At 58.9% G+C, this 20752-nt stretch overlaps 7 protein-coding genes across 7 annotated transcripts; 4 read left to right on the top strand and 3 right to left on the bottom strand.

Moving 5' to 3' along the window:
• Window positions 1-21: 21 nt before the first annotated feature.
• BKCO1_2800068 (26s proteasome regulatory subunit rpn2) lies at window positions 22-3828 on the bottom strand (the record flags this gene model as incomplete). Its single annotated transcript, XM_020273719.1, has 5 exons — window positions 22-309; window positions 360-2636; window positions 2686-3242; window positions 3304-3473; window positions 3629-3828. 5 exons carry the CDS (start codon window positions 3826-3828, stop codon window positions 22-24), a joined length of 3492 nt encoding a protein of 1163 aa, XP_020129977.1.
• A 646-nt stretch (window positions 3829-4474) lies between these two features.
• BKCO1_2800067 (mrna capping nucleoside-triphosphatase) lies at window positions 4475-5807 on the top strand (the record flags this gene model as incomplete). The annotated part of the gene is made up of 2 exons (XM_020273718.1): window positions 4475-5143; window positions 5196-5807. 2 exons carry the CDS (start codon window positions 4475-4477, stop codon window positions 5805-5807), a joined length of 1281 nt encoding a protein of 426 aa, XP_020129978.1.
• A 411-nt stretch (window positions 5808-6218) lies between these two features.
• Window positions 6219-7325, bottom strand: BKCO1_2800066 (alanine and arginine rich protein; the record flags this gene model as incomplete). The annotated part of the gene is made up of 1 exon (XM_020273717.1): window positions 6219-7325. The coding sequence occupies one exon, from the start codon at window positions 7323-7325 to the stop codon at window positions 6219-6221; it is 1107 nt and encodes a 368-aa protein (XP_020129979.1).
• A 1439-nt stretch (window positions 7326-8764) lies between these two features.
• On the top strand, window positions 8765-9549 carry BKCO1_2800065 (glycoside hydrolase family 61 protein; the record flags this gene model as incomplete). Its single annotated transcript, XM_020273716.1, has 2 exons — window positions 8765-9176; window positions 9266-9549. 2 exons carry the CDS (start codon window positions 8765-8767, stop codon window positions 9547-9549), a joined length of 696 nt encoding a protein of 231 aa, XP_020129972.1.
• A 1176-nt stretch (window positions 9550-10725) lies between these two features.
• On the bottom strand, window positions 10726-12822 carry BKCO1_2800064 (aquaporin-like protein; the record flags this gene model as incomplete). The annotated part of the gene is made up of 2 exons (XM_020273715.1): window positions 10726-11562; window positions 11620-12822. The coding sequence occupies 2 exons, from the start codon at window positions 12820-12822 to the stop codon at window positions 10726-10728; spliced, it is 2040 nt and encodes a 679-aa protein (XP_020129980.1).
• A 1709-nt stretch (window positions 12823-14531) lies between these two features.
• On the top strand, window positions 14532-15170 carry BKCO1_2800063 (alpha beta hydrolase fold protein; the record flags this gene model as incomplete). Its single annotated transcript, XM_020273714.1, has 2 exons — window positions 14532-14573; window positions 14634-15170. 2 exons carry the CDS (start codon window positions 14532-14534, stop codon window positions 15168-15170), a joined length of 579 nt encoding a protein of 192 aa, XP_020129981.1.
• Window positions 15171-16945: 1775 nt separating this feature from the next.
• On the top strand, window positions 16946-17593 carry BKCO1_2800062 (uncharacterized protein; the record flags this gene model as incomplete). The annotated part of the gene is made up of 1 exon (XM_020273713.1): window positions 16946-17593. The coding sequence occupies one exon, from the start codon at window positions 16946-16948 to the stop codon at window positions 17591-17593; it is 648 nt and encodes a 215-aa protein (XP_020129982.1).
• Window positions 17594-20752: the final 3159 nt, after the last annotated feature.

Genomic DNA, 20752 nt, shown 5'->3' with positions numbered 1-20752 from the left:
AGCAATCGGGTTTTCAGCTCTCTACTCGTCGCCACCGTCAGAGTAGTACTCGAAATCATGGGGTGCCTCCGCCTCCTCGCCGTCCTCATCCTCATCCACGGCGGTGAGAACGCCGGCGGCCTCTGCGGCGCCGGTAGTGGAACCAGCACCGATGTCGCGCGAGCTGTAGGCATCCTCGACGCGGTCCTGAAGACTGTGGCCGGGCGCGCCGGGCGCAGGAGTGGTGGCGGCCTTCTTGACCTTCAGCTCGAGAAGCTCTTTGGGATCCGAGGGCCTCGTGTCTGTCACAAGGATGACACCTCCGGTAGCCTGCAGATGGGGTTAGCGTGGTAACAAGATAAAGTGTACGTGCAACATACCTTCTTGACAGGCACGTAGCGCTCGCCAGGGAAGCTGATGTACTTCAGCTGTGCCGGTAGGACCCTCGACATGTTCTCAAGCTCGTAGCCGACCTTCTCCTTCTCGACCTTCTTCTTTCCACCTTCCGCAGACGGAGTGCCCTCCTTCTCACCCTCCTTCTTCTCGTCCTTCTTTGTGTCCTCATCGGTCTCCATCTTGTCGTCATCGGCCGAAGCCTTGGGTGTGGCCGGGGTCGGGTCCACATCCATGCTCTCCCGGCGTTGTTGCCTCTCCTTGACCATCTTGCGACGCTTGGCTTGGGCAGTGGTCGACAGCACCGCCGTCTTGATCTTCTCCGGTGCCTCTTCAGTCTTGACCTCCACTTCCGGCGGGTAGTCGAACATGCTTGGCCTGGTTGCGCTGTAGAACTTGAAGCTGGGGATTTCGAGTTCTTGGTCGACGCCAATGATCGCGGTGGGGGTGAAGCTGAGGGAGAGGAAGTGGGTCAACGGGAACCAGTACCAGTACTGGGTGAAGACAGCCATGCCGACGATGGCGGTCATGTTCAAGTTGCCGGTCTGGGTCTGCAGACCAATGGTACAGTTGCGACCACCGGCATCGATGATACCAAGGGCAATAGCGGCACCGAACTTTGCCATGGCATCCTCGTGGCGATCACCCACGACCTTCTGGAGAGTCTTGCGGATCGTTGCCACCTTGGGGTTCATCGATTCGTTCTGCTGGACCATGATCATCGCGAGGGAGATGAGAGCACCCTGGCGGACGAAGTCGGTGGAATCCTTCATCATGGGCTCAAGAAGGTCAATGGCCTCGTGTAGGCCGGTACCGGCACAAGCAATACCGAGGGCCATGGTTGCGCCGTACCGCACGTGAGGGTTGTAGGACTCGGCGAGGAGCTCGACCATCCGAGGGACAGCGCCCGGCTTTCTGAATAGAACGAACCCCAGACTCATCACGGCAACCCTGCGGACGTCATCACTGACATCACTGACAGCGACGTGAAGCAACTTGCGGACGGCCTTGTTGCTGCTGGTGCCGCAGTAAGCGAGGGCAATGGTCATGATACCGCCGTACCTCAGGGTCGGGTCAGGATCCTCAAGGAGACCGTTGATGAGCTCATCGGCAGCCTCCTGGCGGCCATACATGATAAGAGCCATGCCAATGGCCAGACCTCGTACAATCTTCTCGTGCTGAGTGTCGTGGGCGTACTGAATCATGTCCTCCAGAGCCTTGATGTTGCCGGTGCCAAGCATGACGAGACCCATGGCAAGACCGACGGCCTCACCGTTGATGGCAGAGTCGGTGTAGAGAACAGTCTTGAGGGATTCGTAGATGTCCTCGTTACCGGTAGCCATGCCCGCCACGCCGAGGCCAAGGGCACCGCCATGCTGCACCACTTCCTCCGAGGCTTTCCTGAATTGGGTCGACAGGTACTCGAGCACATCGGTGCCGTGGTTGCTGTAGATCAAGCCCAGGGCGAACAGAGAACCGCCCTGGCTGTACGACGAGCCAGAGACGCTGCTGTCCTTAGGAAGGTAAGGGTCGAGCAGTCTCTGGCCTTGAGTGATATTTCCACGATGAATGACACCCAAGGCTGCGGTGGCGGTGAACTTGGACCAGTTGACAGCCTTTTGAAGCCAGTCAAGATTATCCCGGAAGAAACCGTCATTGGTAGTACCAGAGTTCATGAAGGCGTTGGCGAAAGTGACGGCCGTGTGGAAGATGGAATTCCGAGCCTCAAGGCTGTCACGAATCTTGTTCAAGACCGCGCGATCAGCATGGTTGTTCCTGTAGAGGAACTCCAGGTTGAGCTCAATCGTCTTGGTGCCCTTCAGGATGTGGCGAATAGACGAGAAAGCTTTCTTCTGCTCCTCTGTGGCCGGGTTCGACTTTGTCCTTGACGGAATGGTCGCAGTGTGAGTGCTCTCCGCATTCGCCAGCAGTCCATCCGTTTCCCTAGTTCCCTCGCCCGACTCGGTCTGCATAGCATCCCCATTGGCAGACGACTGTCCACCAGCCTCGTCCTTCTTCTCCTCCTCCTCAACCTCGGGGAGCTCCTCGATCACCTTGGAGAGGAATTCTTGTGAGCTGTTGTCGTAGAGGTCGAAAGAGATTTGGTATGCAACGGCCAAAGAGTGGGCATCTCCACGCTCGACGAGGTGGCGAAGCATGTTCGACGCCATCGAATGTTGGTTCAAGTACACGACACACTTTGCGATGGAGAAGTAATCGGGGCTCGGGAGCTCGTTGAGAAGGTCCAGGATCATTCTCAGGATCTGAAAAGCGGTTAGTACACGCCCAAAACATGTGCCGGTCTTCACGTACCTCGTTCCTAAGACCGCGCTCCTGAACAACGTTCATGCAAATGTCCAGGATGTACTCCAGGAGCTCCTCACTCTTGCCCGGAGCACCGCTGGCAGCCTTCTTGCCCTGCGACTTCTCATCCTGGCTCGCCCTCAGGATTGTCTCGCGCAGAACGTCGAGATTCCTGGCCTCAATAGCGATGCCGACAACCTGCTGGTATGCGCTAGCCTGGTAGCAGCTCTCGAACAACCTCCGAATCACCGTCTGCAGATTCTTCTGCACTGGCCTCGGCAGGGCTAGAGGAGACGGGTGTGCGCCGGGGGTGCCGGCATTGCCACCGCCGGGGACCGAGGGGTCAAAACCCGTGGAGTCGTCGCGGGAGAGCAGAGACTTGGAGGGAAGGGTGGTTTGTGAGAATGGCGTAGTCGGCGAGGTAAGGCTTGCGGCCGTGTTTGCGCTACCGTTTGCGTTCGCGGGGAAGGCGGTCGTAAGTTGGGGCGGAGGCTGGTTTGCTGTGCTTGCGGGCGCCGGAGGGTTGTGCAGGGCGGACAGAGCGATGTAGGTGTCGATGCACTTGGCTGTTCGCATCAGCCAGTCAGCGAAGCTCGTTGAATGAGGGCTGCCCAGCTGGAAACTTACTAACTATCGTGTCCTCGAACTCGCCAGGGTGATCTAAGCTGAACAGCTTTCCTGCCCCCAGCGCGAACACCATGCTCTCGTTGTACTCTTGTAGCTGATAGTAGACCTTGGCGGCCACCAGAGCAGCAAGCTCTCTCTCCGGGAACGTCTCATCTTCGTACAGAGCTTCTCTATCAAGACGGATATGTCAGCACGATGATGCATGGTGCAGCAGCGCACAAGCGGACTGGCTTGGTGGCGGCCGGCAGAGCTCGACGACGCAGCACAGCTGAGCTTCATCGGGCGGATGTATTGGGGTGAGACGGGAACATGGTGCTTGACTCACATCTGACCGACAGAACCAGCAACCTCGGGCCACAGCAGATCGATTTCCTCGTTTAACCGGTGGAGGGCAAACGACCTGAGGTCGTTGTCCGGCTCGGTCAGGAAACCGACGAGGCCGGCAGCGGAGGTCAAGCCCCCCATGATGGACTGGTCTGAAGGTTTGGTCGGAGTCGGCTTGGCAGGATGGGAGGCGGTGGTCATGGTGGGTCTGGATGGAGGATGGGAGGTGGTGAGGTTGGGTTGACGTTGTTGATGATGATGGGGAGCTTCGACGACGCGGACCTGCGCCAGGCGGCCAGCAGCTCACAAGCCCCAAAGCCAAGACTCGGTCATCCAGCGGCCACCCAGCCATAGAGGTTGCCGCTTACGCAACGCCCCAGGAACCACTGCCCGGCCGCCGCATGGCAGATCGCACTCGCGCTGGCCGGAATCGCGCGCGCTCTCCTCCCAAGAGCGTCTCGGCCTTTTTGCGCATTTCCTCACCTTCGCGACCTCGTGCGCGACGGCCGCCAAGCAGCGCCCACCAGCCTCACCCGGCAGCGACTTGACGGCGACGCGCGCAAGGGCAATCGAGCGGGCTGCATTCTACACCACCACCGGTGCAAGCGCTCGGTCACGCAAGTTTGGCATCTTCGCACGCGCCGCGGCAGAGCGGCTGTGTGTTGCGCCCACAAGACCCGCACCGTTCCCGGCGCTTTGTCTGGTGAGCGCGCAGGCATAGCTCCCGCGTCCAGTGCCGTCCGACTCAGCACCACCTCCCGCGCGCCCATCGCCGCATCTCCACCGACTCAGCCGCATATCCCACAGCCGACTCGAAGCGCCGACGCGCAACTGGACACCCACCACCATGGACCTCCGCGGCATGCTTAACGACGATGGAAACCTCCCGCCAGCGACGCCGAAGACCGGCCGACAAGCTTCAGTCGCGTCCATTCTCTCGCCTACACCACCATCAACTGCTGCCTCGTACGCGTCCAAAACATCGCCCGCACCCCAGACGTCCCCCGCACCACCCCCTAGGGCCATGTCTATCGCAACTCAGCAACTCCGGGAGATACCCCCGTGGGCTCGCCGCTTCGATTGGAACGCGCTGCAGCGTGGAGAGATCAGGCAAGCCCACATACCCGAGCGCCCGCCGCCCCCGCCACAACAACAGCAGCCGCCTACGCCGCATCACCAGCCGCCGCCCGTACAAGTCGCGCCCCGACAGCCGCCCGCGCCTCCCCCCATTGAGGGTTCCAGCGGCGGTCTAGAGCCAAGCCTCACCAATGTTCAGCCCTATGATGAGGTTGTGCGGAGGGTCTGCGACTTCTTATGGCAGTCGGTCGTCGACCGGGATGATCTCCACGGCGGTGTGCCCGGTGGCTCCCATCCCGGCATCAATCTCGAGATCGAAGGAAAGCTGGGCACGCTGGTGGACAAGAACACCAACGAGCGTTTCACGCTACCCATCCTCACTCAAGCCGTCTCCGCTCTCCCTTCCCAGAAGCTTGCATTTGAGAGTTTCATGAATGAGGTATGTCCGCCGTCACTTTGCGGCTATATCCATCTAACGCTCCATTCTACAGCCGCAACACAAGACGTTGAACGACTTCCTCAACAAGACCGTTGGGGATTCCCTCAGAGGTGGCCGCCCGAAGATTCACTACAAGCATCTGCGCGAGACGGACCAGTTCTACACGGCCGACGAAAACATTCTTTCATCTCTGCCGCCTGCTGTGCGTCCATACCTCCACGGCCAAGGCCGCATGCGCAAACCACGCGTCCGAGTTACGAGAGATACGAATACGAAGGAAATCAAAGCGCAGATCGTGAAGGTACGCGTCGCCGACCTCGACATCCTATCGCCCAGCGAAGCGTTCGACTGCCGCATCAGCGTGAACATTGAAATCCAGCTGGATGAGGATCTTTCCGTGTTCGAGGCCTCGGACGAACCGGGCCGCATGAAGGACCGTGTGAGCTACCAGCATCTGCACACGCAGGTCGACTTGACCCAAGTCAGGAAGGCCAACAGCCCCAACGAAAAAGTCCACGAACTGGAGGTCGAACTCATGGCCGACAAGCTCATCGAGCAGGGCATATGGACCAAGCAAGGCCGTTCCGACGCGTGCTACGAAGAGATGGTCAAGACTTTCGTCAACAACATCAGGGTACTCTCCAGGGAAGCCACTCTTATGTAAGGCGGTCCAGGATGCCCATGTGATCTGAGCGAAGAAGTCTACACTGACCGGAGTCAAGGAAGCCATCTTCGTCCTACTTCTGGGCTTCAGCTTGAGCCCTTGCGGTTGGTTTCATAAGAGTAGCATTGAGGGGGTCGTCAAGGCAGGAAGGAATACAGGAGGCATTAAGGAGTCAACAGGCGTTCTGGGTTTACTAAAATCGTATCAAGATACCCCCGTGGCTGCATTCAGGGACTTTCCCCAAGCTCATCAGGGAGCTACAATGTATAATAGATCAGTAGCAGTAGAAGAGCCATTGCGCAAATGTAGGGCAAACAATGTTGTGATCTATGATCGGGTATCATTGTTCTGTGTAGGTCATGTATTCATACAGCATTCCCCCCTCCAATCCATTCATCGAGCACATCCTTCTCAATCAGCCAACCGAACACGAGTCACTTTCTTGGCCTTGCGTGTTGTGGCCCTCTTCACCGACTTCCTTAACCCCTTTCTCGCCTTCGTCGGCTTAGATACGGTCCTCCTCTGCTTCGTTCGCAGTCCCCTCTTAACCCCACCACGACCAACCTTCCCCTTCCTCTCCCTACCAGCAGCCGCCGTCCTCCCACTCCTCCTCGGCGAGTCACAAGCAACTTCCTCCACATTCCCACCACCACCACCCCCCCGTCCATCGCCTCCACCCTTCAACCGCACTGACAACCTCCTCTCACCCTCCCCCGCCACCACCCGCTCCGCCGTCCCCCTCCCCTGCCACTCCCCCACCACCTCCTCCACCCTCCCCGCCACCCTCCTCCTCCCCTCCTCCCTCCCCACCCCCGCCCTCAACAACCCCTCATACCCCGTCCACTCGTGCCTCACGTGCGCCCTCACCCCCAACACCACCCTCTCCTCTAAATCCACATCCCCCGCCCTGCCGACGCGTCCGCTCCTCTTGCGAAACGCGTGCTCGACGACGGCGTCGACGGCTTGCGGGGGCGCGCGCGGGAAGAGCCGGACGAGGGCGGCGCGGGCGTCGGCGAGGAGGCGGGCGTCGCGCGCGGCGGTGGCGGCGAGGCGGGCGGACTTGGTGGCGGCGTCGGCGGCGAGGACGGCGGCGTGGATGGTGCGGGGGACGCGGAGGCCGAGGGGGCGGGGGCGGCCGCGGCGGGTTTGGTCGTCCTGCGTGGGTGGAGGGGGAATGTAAGTGAGGGGTTTGGTTTCTCGGGGGGGGTTTTTTTTGGGTGGACGTTGGATGTTGGGGGCTGGTAAGAGAGAGAGTGTGTGGCTTGCTTGCTTGCTTACCACGACGACGTAGACGTCTTGGCCCGTCTCTTTGGTTAGTTGTCGGCAGTGTCGGGTTATGTAGGGATCGCCCTTTGGGACGAAGACGTAGTCGGGGCGGATGGGGACGCCCTGGTGGACTTCGCGCTCTTGACCTGGGCGTGGAGCCATGTGGAAGAAGAAGGGCGCACGCCAGTGGAATATGAAGGGTGGGCGGCCGATACGCTTGAAGGGGTTCCCGGGGAGGAGTCTGAGAGCCATGGTAAGAATATGTAGGATTTGATGATTGGGCTTCGTAGGGAAAGGCACGAGGATAGCTGTAGCTGGCTTGGAGTACTATACTTACTCTGGTGAGTGGGTGAGGAAGTCTTGGATGGTTGGAGCTGTGAGGAAGGCGCTATCGGTCGTGGCGGTTGTTTAGGTGTCTTTGTTAACGACAACAAAGCTTTCGGATACAAGATTGATTCGGGCTACGTTTGCGTGTACTGCGATTGAAGGGGAATTTCAGAGGAATAGAGAGGAGATGGCATGCGTCCAACAGCGAAAAGCAGCATCACTGATGAGGCCCTTTCATCGCACGTTCTCGTTGGAAGCGTCGGTTGCAGTCATTCCACGGTTTCTTTGATTGAACCACAGCCAAGCTCTTTCTTCAGGGTGGCGGAGGTACGGCGGACCTCTTGCTGTGGTTATGTTGCTTGGACAGGGGAGCAGGTTGCGACACGTATGTTGTTGAACCAGTGAGACTGGAGGCGCGTTGGAGGAGCAACTGCGTGCCTGGTGTAAAGTGGTTGCCGCAATCCTTCGCGAAATGACCGGCAAAAGCAGTCACGACAAATCGAAGGACCGAGCACCCCCGAGGTTTTTCCATGCATCCCTACCCCACACCCCTCTCCCCAATATTTCAACACCACAACATCATCACAGCCAAACCCACTCCAGCTGCTTTCGAGGTCGCATACGGCAGATGGAACGCAGGAAGCAGCGCGTGACGGCGTCGCTTAAGAGCTTTTATACAATTCGATAGTGCCGGCAAGGACAGCCGCCATGCCGGGCGGCACGACGGCACTGATGTCAGAGATCCCTGTCGTCGAAACACTTCATCTATTCCCGTCCAGCCCTCATCCCCATGTCCCCTAAACAAAAGCTTCGCCTACTCCCGTCTCCAATAGCATGCCTCTTCTACTCGTCCCGAACTCTCCTGTTGATACAGCATTGAAACGGTGGCAAGGGCCAAGCCCCACATTTCGCGGCGAAGTTTCATTTCCATCCTGAGATCTTCGTTCCGAATCTTATGCGTACCAGCTGCACCCGTTTCACACGATCGGCTACGGGAGAACTGGTCACTGATGGGCGTGTTCTCGATCGCGAACGGCCGCCACGAAAGCTTAGCTCAGGGTATAGGGACTAGGGGTCGGCGCGTGCTGTCTCCTGCTCGGCCTTCGGCTTTCGGACACTCTGCAGTGAAGTGCCACTTTTAGCCGCCGGAACGTCTGACCGTGAAGCAGAAACGCCCGAAGAGGGAAATGACGGCGGGGAAAAGGATAGGACTCGATAATGCCGACCATGTCGCGTTTGGAGACCTTTCGACTTAAAAGCGACCCTCCTTCGCATCCTGTTTTGCTCTTCAGTGCTGGACACAAGCTCAGATTCGATCATTACCATTCACAAGCCATTTTACATTCGTTCCAACTACAGTCAACATGAAGTTCTCTACCACCCTCGCTACCCTCGCTGCCGCGAGCCTGAGCAGTGCTCACTACACCTTCCCTGCCCTCGTCAACGAGGGCGAGGTCACCGAGGACTGGAAGTACGTCCGCATGACTACCAACCACTACTCCCACGGCCCCGTGACCGACGTCACCTCCGACGACATCCGCTGCTACGAGGACTCTTCGAACCCCACGACCGAGACTCTGTCCGTCAAGGCCGGCAACAACCTCGGCTTCACCGTCGATCCCGATGTCTCTCACCCGGGCACCCTCCAGTTCTACATGGCCAAGGCTCCCGACGGAACCACCGCCGCCGACTTCAAGGGCGACGGCGACGTCTGGTTCAAGATCTACGGCCAGGGCCCGACGTTCAACAACGGCGAGCTCGGCTGGCCCTCGCAAGGTTCGTCTGCACACTACACGATGCATCCCCTCCCTAACCGAGAGCCATCCAACAATTGAGAAAACTAACCTCATCCCGCAAAACTCCAGGCCTGAGCCAGGTCAACGTCACCATCCCCGAGTCCACCCCCTCGGGCGACTACCTCTTCCGCGTCGAGCACATCGCGCTGCACAGCGCCGGCTCCGCCAACGGCGCCCAGTTCTACATCTCGTGCGGCCAGATCACCGTCACCGACGGCGGCAGCGGCAGCCCCAGCCCCAAGGTCGCCCTGCCCGGCGCCTACAGCGCCACCGACCCCGGTCTGCTCATCAACATCTACTACCCCGTCCCCACCAACTACACCCTTCCCGGCCCGGCTGTCTGGTCTGGTTGAGAACGTTGGCGTGACGAACTCGATGCGGTTGGAAAAAGAGATTAAAAGGACTCGGAGATGGGGAGGAGAAGGTGTTCCCTCGGCTCTACTTCTCAGTAAATACTTGATACTTTTGTGCTGTAAATGGATGATTGTTCTGATGCGTTGACTCGGTTGACTTATTGATATACATTTTTTCCGAAAACGATGAGTGACGCGAAATTCATGCCATGGAGCAGGAGGTGAGACCGGGAGAAGTGACAGAACAATTTCTTCGTTCAAGTGGCCCCAGAGGTAAACTACCGGAAATCACTCTGAAAACTGGAGCATAGTATCCTAACATCGTGACCGAAACCATCCCGCCACGCCTGCTTAGCGTACGGGCACCACACATGCATGAACTGCCTTGTTTATGATGATCTAATGTTTCCTCCGGCAAAAGCTGAAAAGGGACCACCACACTTCAGCGTCTAGACGCGACTGATGCTATACGTTCTCCATTCCAAGCAAGTCCACCCAAACACTACATTCTCCTCCATATCCCGTTCATCTCCACAATCGTCCACACATTCGTAAATGTGCGTGAGTACAACGAGGCTCCACCTCAGGAACCGCTTCAAGCTGCTTCTCGACTATACACCACTCGCAACAGACAGACCGCTTTGAAGCCAGTGCTGCAGACCGGCACGCCCGCGACCGCCTCCGGTTCGAACACTGGCGTCGGAATGCTTGGAAGCGCGGTGCGTTGCGCGACAGTTCGACGGCCTGGTGAGACGGGCGTATGTATCAGGTGTGTGCCCTGATGCTGACCATCTCCTCGAGTACGACAGCGCTGCTGTTGCCGCCACTCCGCCGCTTACGAGACAGTTTAGTTAGAATGATCCTGCCACGACGAGATAGGAGGCTTTGGCTTCTCGTGTATGTCTGGGTCAGTCAGTGTTTAGCGGAGCTGATGGATCAGCAAGTCACGTCTGGTGGTGCACAACACACACCCATCAGTTCGAGTCGTTGACTGACCGCCAATCAGTGCCACTACACAGACAAAAGCCAAAAATGAATTTCACTCCGAAATGGGTAATTGAAAGGGCGCTCAGGTCAACACAAAGGTCAGGTAATTGCGGTGCAAAAAAAAAACAAAAAAAAGGAAAACTTCGCAGGATTCCCAAACCTTAACATTCCGACTTCGACATCCCCGCTTCACGCCTTCTCTTGGGCCTGGCCAGCCTTCCGCCTGCGCACTTTATCGAGCCTCAATCGTGTTGCCCATTTCCTCCTCCACTTCACATGCGCCCTCTTTATCCTACTCCTCGGATAATTGATGGGGCTCTCACCACCGACGAAAATAGCGATATCGTACAGGGCACCGCCCACAATGGCACCGGAAATCGTAGCAGCCCAGGGACCATACAGCCAGTACCCGCTTGTGAACCCGGCGTTGCCGTACCCCAAGGCGAGAAGAGCAAGCCGTGGGCCAAAATCGCGGGAGGGATTCATCGCGCAGCCGGTGTTGTTGCTGAAGGCGTTGCTCTCGACGGTGATGACGAGGCCCATGATGAAGGCGCTCATACCCGCACCGGGAGGGGCGTTGGTGTCGTCGCCAAGAGCGAGGACTGCAACGGCCAGGATGCTGGTGGCGACGAACTCGGTGAAGAAGGCGGTGCCGACGCCGACGTCGCTGTTTCGCGGGCCCGTCACGAAGGCGTTTGCCGTTCCGCTGACGGCCAGGTCGGCGCCGCCGAACTTGATGATCTGGGACTTGTAGACGCCGAATGCGATCAGTGCGGCTATGAAGGCGCCGAGGACCTGGACGAAAACGTAGGGCGGCACCTTGCGGAGGGGGAAGCCGCGATATATCCAGAGCATTATGGAGATTGCTGGGTTGAGATGGGCACCGGAAATACCACCGGCTACGTAAATGCCAATCATGCTTGCAAGGCCCCAGGACAGATTGGCAGCCAAAGCGTCTCCACTGACGCCACCGGATGTGGTTGAAGCAAGATCGGCGCAGAAGCCAAGCGTGAGCTGTACAATTACCTGGTGAAAGGTCAGCAAACAGGCGTCCAACACTCGGCATACATGGGTCAGGCATACTGCTAGCAGTTCAGCCAACTCCTCCCGATATCTGGTTCTAATCACGCTCCAGTGGGTGTGATGATTGTGGATCTCCTCTGCCGAACGAATAGGCATCAAAGCTAAATCCTCGTCCACCCAATCCGGACCATCGTCAAATTCCGTCGCTGCACTCGAGGCATCATCAGGAAATCTGTTGTCGTGTGGGACAAAATTATCCTCATCTTTTGCGACCAGGCTTGGCCGATCATCGGTGGGGAACGGAAAAGCCTGCGGCTCGTCCAATCCAGGAGTAGTGGGGTTTTCAGGTAGAGGGGTCAGCGGAGGCTGTGGTGGATCAACTACCGAGCTTTCCCTCCTGCGGGAGCTGGTGCGGGATTCGGTTCTCGTGATAGGAAGTGCCGCACCCGATGTTGACATCCTCGAGCCCATTCTTTCCAGAAAGTTGTTTTCCCTCTGCTCACGTGCATCTCTGAGATGGGATGAGATCCTGCCCAGATTGAGGGTCTGGTCCACTCTACCTTTTTCTATATCCGGATCAATTGGTGGTTTGTCGGGCTCGGTGGGGGTTGTAGTTCCGGGGGTAGGGACCATTCCAGGGCGTACCACACGAGGTAGGGGTTTAGCCAATCCCCAGACCGGACGAGCGTTGGTCGGCTGCTCGTAGGCCGGATTGAGTTGGGCATAGCCTGGATCGACATACGGCTGGTTAGTTTGGGGCGCTGGCTCTGCTGGTCCGGCAAGCGTGAATCCGGATGGCGGTACATTCCCAAGCATGGTCGGCCTACGGGCCAGCGTGGACGCGCGAGGTCGGCTGGCGCTGTCATTCTTCCTCCTGCGCTGAGAACCGCGAGAAGAGGTGTCGTCCCTTTGCCTCGAGGAAGTGCGTCCGACCTCCTCTGGGATGTCCGGAATCCTTTCCTCTTTTGACATTGAAGGACGATTCGCGATCGGGGGTTTCTCAAGGTCGCGATAGGACACGGATCGGCCTCTCCGGCGAGAAGGGCCACTGGGGCCTGCATCGCCATCAAAGCGGTGATGCTGGGTAGGGAGAGTTGAGCTTCTGCGGATCGGCCTTGGTCGTGATCTTTCGGAAGCGGTCGTGGGGACAGTAGCTATGCTCTCGGGGTGGCTTGTGTTGTCGTCTGTCGCTGGCGAGACTGCATCTTGCTGGTGAGGATCGCCTTCCCCTTCTCTGGGGTTGCTGGCTTGATCCGGCTCCATCTCTTATCGTGTTACACTGCTCGGAAGGATTGTGGATGACGGCAGAAGTCAAAGGACGCAGTCAATTGGCACAAGCATGATATTGACGTGAGGTACAAAGCTATAGGAACAAGGAGAGACCAGCAGGTAGATGGCGGGTTGAGGACCGAAGGTTCGGAGAAGACAGTCGAAGACGTGATGTGCGAGCGAAGGGTGACCATGACGTTCTGCGGCTCACCGCTCAGGCGGGGATGACGCGGCGGAAGAATCGGAAGGGCTGGAAGACGGTTTTGAGTGGGCCTCTGCGAGATTTTGAGGTTATCGGCAATGTTGATCCATACACACGGTCCACCGGCTGGATACGAGTCGAAGCCACGAAGCGACGAGTGCCAGTGGCGGGCGCGCAGCGCCACAATGGCGGTTGACACGTCCGGACTGAAACGTGCAGGCGTGCCGATCGGCGTGGACGAGAAAAGCTTGGCAGGAACTTTAATGGGCTAGGGAGCTTGTCAGTTTTGGAGTTGATGTTTCGGGACTGCCCGGGCAGCAGAATGCCTGCAGCCTTCACATGGGTGCGGCTGGGCCGCTCTCGGCAGACTGCGCGACATCGGCACAGGCCGGTAGCACAAGCGCAACGGAGAGACGGGGGTGGGCTTTGCGGCGTGTGGAGCGGGGACGAGAGCGAGGACGGGGCCGGGGGGGAGGGCGAGAGCAGCAGAAGTCGTCATGGAGTTGATGCAACGGAGCTGGAGCTGAGGAAGGAACGAAGGGAGATGGCTTCCATGCCCGGCCCTGACGCTGGCCAACCGGCCCGGTGAAACCCCGACGTAGGAGGAACTGCGCCTTCCCTCCCCAGATCGTCTTTCCATCCTGGCCGTGTATCCACGGGCTTGTGTCGAGAAGCTTCTCCCGTCCTCTGCTCTGCTGCCGCCTGCTGCCGCCCTCAAGGCCTGTCGTGTCAAAGCTTCGTTCGCCGTGAGCAGCGCCATCCACCGCCAACAACCGCAGCACACCGTCACGAGCTCCGCTTTTCACTCGCTCACAACCGTCGCCCTTGCCGTGCCCGGTGTCCCCTCCAAGGTGCATTGGGTGAGCTTCGGGTCGAGCTATGCTGCGAAGGGCGATCGGTCCCATCTTTGGCCGCCACCGTGCGCTCTTTTCAGCGACATTCCCCCTCCTCTCGGGGGCTAGCAGGGTTTGCGCAGCGGCGCCCTTCGTTTCTAAGCAGCCATCGGCTCATCTGCCAGCGAGAGACGTTTGTCTGCTGGCCAAACACGGAATGACTCTGAAGACACCTGCTCCGCCCTGGCCGTCCTGACGCTGAACACCTGCACCTTTGGCGCCTAAGCCCGTCCCAGCGAACATAAAAACGCACCCAAGCTCCCGCCGCAGGGAGCAGGAGCCTTGAAGAAAAAACGCCTGCTTTTGTCAGCCTCAGGCGTAGAAAAACATGGAAGAACAACGGCACTCCGGCTCGAACTCGAGCCAGCCTTGGAATCGACGGCACCGGCGTGCGGCTCCACTACTACCTCGACTGTCTTCCCTTCGCCCTCTGGATTGTTGCCGGAAAAGGGCGTCCTTCTTCTGATCCACGGCTTCCCCCACACTTCTTACCAGTTCCGCCATGTCTTGCTTCCCCTGGCGCGCGTTGGCCACCGTGTGATAGCGCCCGACTATCGCGGTGCGGGTTAAAGTCGTCTCGCCCAGATGGCGCCTTCACCAAGTCGGTCATGGCTGCAGACCTGTCCTACCTCGTCCACGACCATCTCGGGGTCAGAAAAAGTATCCATGTTGTCGGGCACGACACTGGCGGCATGGTTGCACACGCCTAGCCGTCCCGCTACCCCGACTACGTCGCCTCCGTCATCTGGGGGGAGTGTCCCTTGCCGGGCACAGAGGCCTATGAGCAGCACAAGGCCATGATGCCCCAACAGTTCCACTTCCATTTCCAACGTGTCGCCGGCCTGCCCAAGCCATTGGTTGCCGGCCGCGAGCACCTCCATCTCCGTCACTTCTTTGACAACATCTCTTTCAACGCCGGAGCCATCACCGGAGGCGACCTCGATCGTTACGTCGCCGACTATTCGCAGCCCGGGGCAGTGAGGTGTGCGTCCGGCGTGTACAGGGCCTTCGAGACAGGTGCGCTAGAGAACCGCGAGTGGCGAATGGCGAACGGCCGGTGTCGAGTCCCGGCGCTGGGTTTGAGCGGCGAGCACAGTTTGCAGGCGAAGGAGGCGGCGGCGACGCTGGACGAGATGTACGAGAATGCCGAGCCGTCGCTCGTCTGCGACTCAGCGCATTGCATCGCCGAGGAGAATCCGGATGACTTCACCCGTCAGGTGTTGGCTTTTGGTGAGCGACACTCGTGAAGACGTCAGCGTGGTGGAGTTGGCCGGGCGGCCGTCTTGCCGCTGCCTTGGCCGGGCATTCCGCTACCGGCGGATGCCCCCAGGCGTGGGATAGTCGTTCCCTTCAGCTCAGCGAAGCCATGTGTTTCTCTCTTCTGCCTGAAGCCGGGGCTGTTGCGGCCCATGTGACACAATCCTCCGTGAGACGTGGTTTCACAGGCTCTGCCGGACGCTTGACGAGTGGGCTGGGGCCACGCAGCAGCAGGAGCCAAAGACAGACACGGCGGGTCGACCTAGAACGGCTATCCGCCGGAGAGGACAAGCGGCAGACCGGCAACAGGCTCGAACGCCACGGGCCGCTCACCTTTTAGACCGAAACCCTGTCGCCTTCGCTAGCCGCAGATACGAGCATATTGCTAGCTGGGCAAATGATGGCGGCGTAACCTGAACGGGGCTCCCTCCGGGCCCGGTCCAACTGCGCTAATTGGCCGCGCACTTCGAGAACATCATCGCCCAGACGGTGATCGAGCGCGTCAAAGCGGCAGCCCTACATATGATACAGATGCGGGCGCCTTGAACGGAGGCCTTCCAGCGGCCTGTTCATTGGCCGCTTCCTGGTCGCTGGATGCTGTTGGTCCGCTTGTGCAGAGTCCGTCTATGTTTCCCTCTGCTTCAAGTTCCCCGCGTCCCTTGTCTGCCACTTGGCCCTGCTTTGCTGCTTGTCTGCTTCCTGCGCCTTCCGCAATTTTGTTCCTCCACCCCTCCGTTTGTTTGCCTGCTTTTGCCTGCGTTTGCCTACTGCCCACACACACTCTCCCCTTCCAGGCACCCATCCGTTTTACATCATCAATTGCTCTCGGCGGCTCCTGTCCTCCCGGCACGCGTGCGAGACCAGCCTAGTGCATGAAGATTTCCATTATGCCGCAAAGTCCTCGACCGATCCTCCCCGCCGCCGCCTCGAGCGTCAGTCCCAGCAGTTCCACAAACGCCGCGCCTGCAACATCCTCGAGTACAAAGCCAAACACGAGTCCATTTGACCCTGCGTCTGGTGCCGTCGGTGCCGACTTATCACCGGCTGCTGCTGCTGCACAGCAAGCACGAGCACGTGGCAGGAGAACCGTCACTCTAGTAGCTTGCTTTGAGTGCCAGAAAAAGAAAACCAAGGTCCATAAACACTGATAATAAGTGCACATGTTTTGTTTCCTCTTCCTCGCACATTTTCCCTTCATGCTCTGCATGAAGCTGGTTTCCTCTTCACATCCTCCGCCCCCAGCTCAGAGGTGTTGCCACCCGCATTAGACCTCCAATCATTTCTTGTAGCCCCTCATTCGTGTAACCATCATCGGAGCACAGCCAGCCCAATCGTTAAAGCCTTCCTGGTCTGTCGGAAAATCTCTTGAAATTTCCGACCTCGACGGTTCAGCATTACACTGCCGGGTACCCAAGTCTGCGCAAACCATATCCAAAGACTATTTTCAAGAGCCCCGGCTTAAATTCCCCCATCCAGACTCGCAAGCAGAAAAAAAAAGATCATCGTCTCCTACCGTCATCAAAGAAACATGAAAGAGAAAGGGAGCTTACACTACTACTGCCTTTCCTAGTTCTGTTTCGTTTGACCAGCCACGTGTTGAGGAGACGAGTCCATTTCCCCCCCTTTTGTCACCAAAAAAGAAAAAGCTCATGGATATCGTTTCTCGCTGACTCGACCTCCACTCTCTTTGTGGAGAAGGGGTGACATATAGTGTGACGGAGCGCGCCCGAGCTGCTCGCGATGCCGGGCCAAAGGCTGCAAGTGCATGTGGGAGACGGACACGCGCGAGCAGACACGGCAACAAGCGACGTACAATAAGCTGGAGGAGGCGGTCCTGAAGCTCGAGGAGGCCAACGTGCGCATCGCGGGCTACGAGCGGCTGATGCACGAGCTGCGCACGCTCCCGGACGACGAGGCCGTCCGCCTCTTCTGGCGGATCCGGGACTCGAGCAGCGAACAGCGGAGCGATGATGCAGGAGGCGGCGGTGGCGGCGGTGCCGACAACGAGGGGTATGATTGGTTGGTCGGCGGCGCGGGTGGCATGAGCATCGGAGAGGACGAGTACGGGGTGCCGACGACGCAGCAGCAGCACACGCACCAGCAGCAGCTGGCTGGGGAGCTGCCGCCGCCGCCGCCGCCGCCGCCGCCGCCAGGGCCGCCCGGGTCACAGTTCGCGTCCGCGGCTGCTACGATGGGGATGGGCGTCGAGATGGACGTGGGCGTAGGTGTGGGCGTGGGCGTGGGCGTGCAGGGGGAGCAGCCGCATCCTCACCTTCCATATCATCATCACCAGCAAGGTCCACCGCCGCAGCAGCCGCAGCAGCAGCAACACCATCACCACCACCACCAGGCATACGGGGAGGGCGCATATCAAGAGAGGCACTTGTATGGGGACCGGCATCGACACCATTGATGATGAGACAGACTCCTGGGGCCTGGACATACGCCGACGACCCGACGAGGGGCTGTGTGCCATTCATGCGGAGCGCGAGCTGCGTGAGCTGCATAGTAGTAGTGTCTCTTAGGGGGAGTAGTGGAGACGAGCTGCGTCTGATGAGATCACATTGCTGCGAGTGGACGGAGTTGACACCAAAAAGGGGGATGGGGGGGCTGTCGATTGTTGGGTGGACGTGGTCGCGTCGTTGCACGATGACGCTGTGGGGGAGGGGGGGGCGGTGTGCGGTTGGGTTCATATTCCTGTTCGTGAGGTCCATCATCACGATCTTTGGCGAAAGACCTGCGCTCGGGTTGCAGTGGAGGGAGGGGCCACAAAGTTGTCCTTGGAAGTGGAGTCCAATTTTTTCCCACCCCCCCTAACCAATTCCCTCTTTTTTTTTTCTCTCCCTTTTCCTTCAGACCTCGTTAAAATGAGGCGTACCCTGACATCATGCTTGGTGTTGGGGGGGGGGAAGTGCGAGGACGGATCCCCCTCTCCCCGAGACGTTATGCGACGCGGCTATGGTTTTCGGCTGTTGTTTCCAACTCGGTTATTTATTTTGTCTCTGATACTTGCTTTTCCCGGCATCATCGATCCTATCTTTTGCATTAATGTATCTTTCCTTTTACCCAGAGGGGCATGGTCGCACGGCGTTTGCTTTACGAATTTTTCGATTGTAAGGGTGGACGTCCTTCGGTTGGGGGTGGGTGGAGGGTGGACGGGGGGGAGGTAAAAGGGTCTCATTTACCACATGGACGGGTTTCCCTATTTTCTATCGACACGGTTGCTTACTCGATGCGGCCAAAGGCTCCGACTGAGCTAACGGGGTGGGCCAGCTGGGTTTTGCACACCGGACTGCTGCGAATAGCGAGGGCTCCGTATATTTGCTGTGCATGATTGGACCGCCCCCGAGGGGACTTTCCGAAGCCACCAACAAGTTGGAAAGGCGCAATGATCAGGCGACCACCTCGGCGTCTCGTTGGACGAATATGGTAGGGGGAAGTTAGTTGGGAAGATCGAGCGGATGTGGCTCTCGAGGCTGACGTCACTTTTTCGGCGGGGAGGGACATGAGCGAGAGGCTGGTCTGGGTCTGGGCTGGGTCCACAACTTGTTTGGGAGTCGGCGATCAGCAGTCTGGTGAGGGCCAGGGCGAGAAGAGTGGGCAAAAAAGCATTCATGAGTGTCTCACGAGTTTTCGGCGTCCGGGCGATCGGATAAGCGGGTACGAACGAAGCTTTTCTTCAACAGAAAAAAAAAAAAAATCAAAGGAAACCGCTCCGACAAGCGAGAGTTTCTCGAGCGGACAGCGCTGAGTTGTCGCTTGCTTTTTGTTTACTTCTAGCCCTCTCCCCCAACGGCGGCAGCACACATCTGGCTCGTGGCTGTCGTGCTTGTACCGTTTGTTGAGTCTATCCTAGGAGCGCCCAGGGCCCACAGACAGACGTTTGACCATTGACTCAGGACATGGTTGTACCGTGTCGACGATGGGGACGGAGGTCAGATCCAGACTCGACCCATGCTTATAGGGCCGACCGAGATCGGGAACCCGTCCAATATCTTTGGCAAAGGGAGATGAGATTTTCGGGAGCTCCCGCTTAGAGGCAATGCTGCCGGCCGTCAAGGCTCCTTCCTGATTCCCTGCCCACCCCATGATGGGGTGAGCGGCTCTCTCTCTCCCTCTTTTCGCGGCGGGGTGGGCCAGCACTTGTGCCTCAGCCCGCCGGCCGCGGCGCGGGGAGGCGCGCCCATTGGGCGATAGGTAATATGCTTCTGGAGGAAAAGCCCTATTGCCTTTCCCCAGATGCGTGGGCCTTGGGACGATCCTTGGCCCAAACGCTGCCGTGGGACAGCCGCTAGTTAGTATCATGGATAATGCTTACGAGCACGGGAGGTTCCCGCCTTAGTGGCCCTTCCCCCCCCAGCGCCTGCTGAAGCGGGCTCCCGACGGCTTCATTTCAGCCGCCGGAAAAGCGCGCCGAGATGTGATGGCGAGCCGGCTCGAAAGGGGGACGGGAAACGGCAGTGAAAACGGCAGCTTCCTTTTTCTGCGGCGGGGCGAGGGGAGGGGAGGGGGGCCATCCTTGGCCGTCCGTCGAGCATTTGGCGCCCGGCCGAGTGCGTCTGCATGATGAGGCGCAAGTATCACGTCCTGGAGGGTTGTCAGGTGATGATAACAGCAAGAAAAATTTGTGATTACTCACGCGGAAACGATTCATAGGCCAGCCATCCATCCAACATGGAGCGAGATTGGGGCTTGTGCTTGAGTAGGATACGCGGAACTTCTCGGAGCGGCGGCGCATCTGATCGCTCTGTCAGCGGCATCGCCGTTTGGTCGGCAAAAGCGTGGGTGTACCTAGGTAGGGCCGTGGGCTGGCGAAGGGGTTGTGCCAAAGCTTGGCGCTAATGTTTTGTTGCCGATTAGTTGCATTTAGGCGCGTGGAAGAACTTCTGTTAAACTCGTCGACATGCACTGGCAGAGGGAGCAGGAGGCAGGCAGGCAGAGGTGTTTTGGACGGCGCATCCCAGGCCGGACGGGTGTGGCGGCGTCAAAGGGCAGGTTGGACCCAGTCGAGCGGAGCATCTAGCTGCATGTACACGTATTCTAGCGCGGCGCAGGAGGTGGTGAGGACGGGCGTTGTCGTTCTTGAAAGCGCGTGCGCCATGGTTTGAGGTGTGTGAGGGCCATAGAACGAAGTGGGACGGTGTAACGCTACGGCGGTGGTGTGGGCAGGAGAGGCTCCGGTGCGTGTCATTGGATCCTCTCACGACCAAGGGTCCAGCCTCGTACCTCGATGCAGGCGCTAAATCGGCCTTTCCCGCCATGACGGCCGCATCATGATCCGACGACTCGCGCGTCCACCACGGCTGACTCTGCTCTGCGCAACGGCGAGCGCAGCCGTCGGCTAGGGTTTCACGGATGCCGTGGCCCACGGCAGGCCGACATCCGCTGCGGCGCTGGCCAGTGCGCGAGCTGCAGGCCCCGAAGCCGAGAGGCCGGAAGAGAGGTAGCATAGTGCCGTGTACACACAAGTGTGGTCCCCCAAGACGGCGAGCCAGAGAGCAGTTTCGGGTCGGCAGATCTAGGGCGCACGTGGCATGGACGGGTTGCAGGAAGCAGCAGCAGATCTCCCGGC

This window comes from Diplodia corticola, assembly GCF_001883845.1.
Source record: "Diplodia corticola strain CBS 112549 chromosome Unknown scaffold28, whole genome shotgun sequence".
Lineage (NCBI taxonomy): Eukaryota > Fungi > Ascomycota > Dothideomycetes > Botryosphaeriales > Botryosphaeriaceae > Diplodia > Diplodia corticola.
The sequence above is the reverse complement of the archived record's forward strand: the minus strand, read 5'-3'. Positions and strand labels throughout refer to the sequence as shown.